General features: G+C 36.2%; 1 protein-coding gene across 1 annotated transcript; it reads left to right on the top strand.

Annotated features, from left to right (window-relative positions):
- LOC129287801 (uncharacterized) lies at positions 1–2,759 on the top strand. The gene is made up of 2 exons (XM_054924046.1): positions 1–515; positions 2,627–2,759. The coding sequence occupies exons 1-2, from the start codon at positions 117–119 to the stop codon at positions 2,639–2,641; spliced, it is 414 nt and encodes a 137-aa protein (XP_054780021.1). The 5' UTR covers positions 1–116; the 3' UTR covers positions 2,642–2,759.
- Positions 2,760–5,096: the final 2,337 nt, after the last annotated feature.

The following is a 5,096-nucleotide window of genomic DNA, read 5'->3' as shown; positions in this document are numbered from 1 at the left end:
TGTCTCTTGTTACTACTACATGTATTGATGGATGTAGTTGTCCTATTTGTTTAGAGATTGATGCATGCTTGAATGATGCAACTACTTCTTCTCATGATTTGTTTAAAATATCTCCTATGCTTGATCTTGAAATGCTTGAGAAGGGTATATCTTCTTGTGTTGTAGGTACTAAAGCCATTAAGGCCGAATCTATGAGTTTTTCTCCACTCGAGCTTGATGTTCTTAGGATTCCCAAGCTATTGGAGGAAAATTCTACACTTTCACATGTCGAGGCCGTGGCTCAAGTCCAAGCACTTGAGGACAAGTTGCAAGAAAAGGGGGAGGCTGTAAAGAAAGAAGAGGAGAAATCAAAAACAAGTGACAAGCCTAAAAGACAAGATAGTACCATGGAATATTCCACCAAATTAGACTTGAAGAAGCTCATTCCCTCTTGTGTAGAGCCACCTACCTTGGAGTTGAAGCCTTTACCATCCAATCTCAAGTATGCATATCTCATTGAGAATGAGAAGCTTCCGGTAATAATTTCTAACTCTTTATCTCTTGAGGAAGAAAATGCATTACTTGATGTGTTGAGAAAGAACATACATGCTATTGGTTGGACTTTGGCTGACATTCCTGGTATTGACCCTATTGTGTGCACACATAAAATTTTTCTTGAGGACAATGCTAAGCCCATTAGGCAACCACAAAGGAGACTTAACCCATTGATTTTAGATGTGGTAAAGAAAGAGGTTGTTAAGCTACTTAGTGCTGGGATCATCTATCCTATAGCTGACAGTGAGTGGGTGTCTCCAACCCAAGTTGTACCTAAGAAAGGGGGGATTACTGTGGTAAAAAATGAGAAAGGAGAGCTTGTTCCAACTAGAGTTCAAAATGCTTGGAGAGTGTGCATAGACTATAGGAAGCTCAATAATGTGACTAGGAAGGACCATTTTCCTTTGCCTTTTATTGATCAAATGCTTGAGAGATTGGCTTCCAAGTCCCATTATTGCTTCCTAGATGGGTTTAGTGGGTATTTTCAGATTCCTATAGCTCCTAGTGACCAAGATAAGACTACCTTTACATGCCCCTTTGGTACATTTGCCTATAGGAGGATGCCTTTTGGTCTTTGCAATGCACCTGGTACTTTTCAAAGATGCATGATGTCCATATTTTGTGATTTTATTGAACATTGCATGGAAGTCTTTATGGATGATTTTACTGTGTATGGTGAGTCCTTTGATTCATGCTTGCATTCTTTAGATAAAGTGCTTGGTAGGTGCATTGAAAAGAAGCTTGTGCTTAACTTTGAAAAATGCCATTTCATGGTAGATAAAGGAATTGTTTTAGGCCATTTGATTTCTTCCAATGGCATAGAGGTGGATAAGGCCAAAGTAGATGTGATTGCTTCTTTGCCATATCCTGTTTGTTTGAAAGATTTGAGATCATTTTTGGGACATGCAGGCTTTTATAGGAGATTTATAAAGGGGTTTAGTGAAATTGCTTTGCCTATGTCTAAACTCTTACAAAAAGATGTTGATTTTGTTTTTGATGATGCTTGCAAAAGGAGTTTTGACACTTTGAAAAGCATGCTCATTTCCCCTCCCATTCTTAAAGCCCCAAATTGGTCTTTACCTTTTGAGTTGTCATGTGATGCTTCTAATTTTGCTGTGGGAGCTATGCTTGGTCAAAGAGAGGGCAAGTTATCATATGTGATTGCTTATGCATCTAGGACCCTAGATTCAGCTCAGGTTAATTACACCACAACTGAGAAAGAGTTGTTTGCTATTGTTTTTGCACTTGATAAATTTAGATCATATCTTCTTAACTCTAAAGTTGTTGTGTACACTGACCATGCTGCTGTGAGGTACTTGTTTAAGAAGACAGATTCTAAGCCTCGCTTGATTCGATGGGTGATCTTAATGCAAGAATTTGATGTGGAGATAAGGGATAGGAGTGGTTCTACCAATCAAGTAGCGGATCATTTGTCTAGACTACCTCATTTAAAAGCTACTATGGTAAACTCTAACCCTACTATTCCTTGTGATTCATTTCCTGATGAGGCATTGTGTGCCATTTCATCTAAGCCTCCATGGTATGCCTCTTTTGCTAACTATATTGAGTGTAGAGTCTTGCCTCCTTGTGCTTCACGTTTTGCCATTGAAAAATTGAAAAGAGAGTCTAGATTTTACATTTGGGAACCACCTTTGATGTGGAAGATTTGTAGTGATAAAGTGATTAGGAGGTGTGTTGATGATGTTGATGTGCCTTCTGTTCTTGAATTTTGTCACTCTCATGCATGTGGTGGTCATTTTAGCTCAAATAAGACAGCTAGGAAGGTTTTAGATTGTGGATTGTATTGGCCTAGCTTGTTTAAAGACTCTTATGAATTTTGTAAAGCATGCTTGAAATGTCAAAAGGTTAGTAGTTGGGGTAAGAGACATGAAATGCCTCAACAACCCATTTTATTTTGTGAGATTTTTGATGTTTGGGGCATTGACTTCATGGGTCCCTTTCCACCATCCTTTAGTTTTGAGTACATATTACTTGGTGTTGATTATGTTTCAAAGTGGATTGAAGCCATTCCTACTAGAACTTGTGATGCTAAGATTGTTTTGAAGTTTCTCAAATCTAATATTTTTTGTAGGTATGGAGTTCCTAAGGCCTTGGTAAGTGACCAAGGATCCCACTTTTGCAATAAGATGATGAAGGCTCTCTTGGCTAAATATGGAGTGCATCACAAAATCTCTACACCATATCATCCCCAAACTAATGGCCAAGCCGAAGTATCAAATAGAGAAGTCAAGAAAATCCTAACCAAGGTGGTGAACACAAATAGGAAGGATTGGTCTTTACACTTGGAGGATGCTTTGTGGGCTTATCGGACCGCTTATAAGACTCCCATTGGCATGTCTCCTTTTCGATTGGTGTATGGAAAGGCTTGCCACCTCCCTGTGGAGATAGAGCATAGGGCCTATTGGGCCATCAAGAAACTAAACTTGGATTTCCATCTTTCGGCTAAGGAGAGATTTCTTCAAATGCAAGAACTTGAGGAGCTTAGGTTGGATGCCTATGAGTCTTCTAGAATCTATAAGGAGAAAACAAGGATCCTTCATGACAAGCTAATCTTGAGGAAAAAGTTCCAAGAAGGAGATCAAGTCCTCTTGTTCCAAACAAGGTTTATTCATAAGCATGCCAAGTTGAAGTCTAAGTGGGAGGGACCATATTTAGTGACCAAGGTGTTTCCCTATGGGGTTTTGCAACTCTTGAATAAAGCCACGGGTTCCACTATGCAAATCAATGGTCACCTATGCAAGCTCTACAAAGATGCCAAATCACTTCAAAAGGAGGAGGACTTCTCTCAACATGTTTTTGAACCACCATGATAAGGTTGTATCTCTCTAACCTTGAGCTTTTACCTTCCTTTAATTGATATATTTAATGATAGGTATAGTTCAAGTGTGGGGGAGATGAACCTAGTAGGAAAATTAGAGTTTATTTGCTTTATTTGACTTCTTTGTTTTGTGTTTTAGTTTGAAAAAAAAATATCTGCACCACACTTTTGTTATGCATTCATTATTGATCTCACCTTATTTTATCACTAGTCTATACATACATTGAGGACAATGCATGATTTAAGTGTGGGGGAGAGAAATAAACATTTTGTTTTGTTTGTTTGGTTTTGTTTGGTTTTGCAAAAAAAAAAATTCAAAAAAAAAATTTCTTTGTTTTGTTTTGTTTGAGGTTACTTAATTACCTAGCTCTTGAATGGATATTTTGATTCTTGAGATGTGGTAATTTTTAGGATTGAATAGGTGTGAAATGAACATTCTTTTACCTTGAATTAATGGATTAGAGTGGCATATTACCCATTCATGGAAGAGGCTAAACACTCATGTGTGATTAATTCCTTAGTGATGTTACCCTCTAGAATTTGTTTCACTTCTTAATTAAGACCATATATCTTGCACTTGTTTGATAGGAGATGAGAGATGGCATTCATAAAAAATAGCCAAGAGCCAAATAGCCAACCTATTATTATTTATTATCCTTTGTTAGCCACTTTGAGCCTTTGGTTTGATTCTTAAAAAAAAAAATATTCACCCTATTTTTCCCCAAGGAATGCATGTTACACTTTTATATGTCTTTTTAATATTCATTGCATGTCCTAGATCAAATGAGTGGATGCCTATTATCATTTCTCTATCCATTACTTCCATTGTTTTCAAAGAGTTAGGGGCAACCAAAAAAAAAAAACAACAAAGATAGATTTGAAAAAAAAAATTAGTCAAAAAGAAAAGAAATAAAGTTGCTAGAAAAAGAAAAAAAAAAAAAAGAAAAAAAAAGAAAAGAAAGAAAAAAAATAAAAATAAAAATAAAAAGTTGCCTAGCTCATCCATTCCATTTGTTTTATTATTTCTTATCATTTCTTTCCATCCTCATTGTGTTAAGGTGTTCACTCAATTGAGTTAGGTTATGCTTTGCATATTAAGGGGATATATCTTGATTTAGCATTATTTTGATGCTAACCCTATTTTTTTTATATACATGCATTTCTTAGACATCCTTTCATTACCTATATCACAACCTAATAAAGTCCATTTGATTCTTGATTGCAAGTGCTATTTAGTGATGGAGATGTAGAAGGGTTACAAATTCATAGTAGGGTTTATCCTAAGAAATTTTGAGTGAAATTTAATACCTTATACACTTTGAGTGATGAGAGCAAACACTTAACCTAGAGAGGCTTACTCTTTGACATTGATTCTTGGTAAGGGTTTGTTTGTGATGTGCATAATTCTTTCGTAATTATTGCCACATTGATTGATAATTTGTAGAAGTTCATGAGCTAGTATTTTAGTGACTTGAAACAATGTTTTTCTTTATTTCTTTGTCTTATAGTTTCTTTTGGGACCTTTTTCACTTGATTTTGCCCGGAGTGCAAAAGCTAAGTGTGGGGGAATTGATAGAACACATTTGTTACCCACTTTTATTTGTCAATTAGGACCATTTTATTAATGATTTATCACCTTCAAGTGCACACATTGCATTAGATTTGGAACTTTGCCTAAGTTTCTAAGATCAGTGCACTAGGGGCATTTTGGTCCAAAAAAATG

Source organism: Prosopis cineraria, unplaced genomic scaffold (assembly GCF_029017545.1).
Source record: "Prosopis cineraria cultivar Desert tree isolate PC_DT_omini unplaced genomic scaffold, ASM2901754v1 PC12, whole genome shotgun sequence".
Taxonomy (NCBI): Eukaryota; Viridiplantae; Streptophyta; class Magnoliopsida; order Fabales; family Fabaceae; genus Prosopis; species Prosopis cineraria.
Note: the sequence above shows the minus strand (reverse complement) of the source record. Positions and strands in the feature narration are given on the sequence as shown.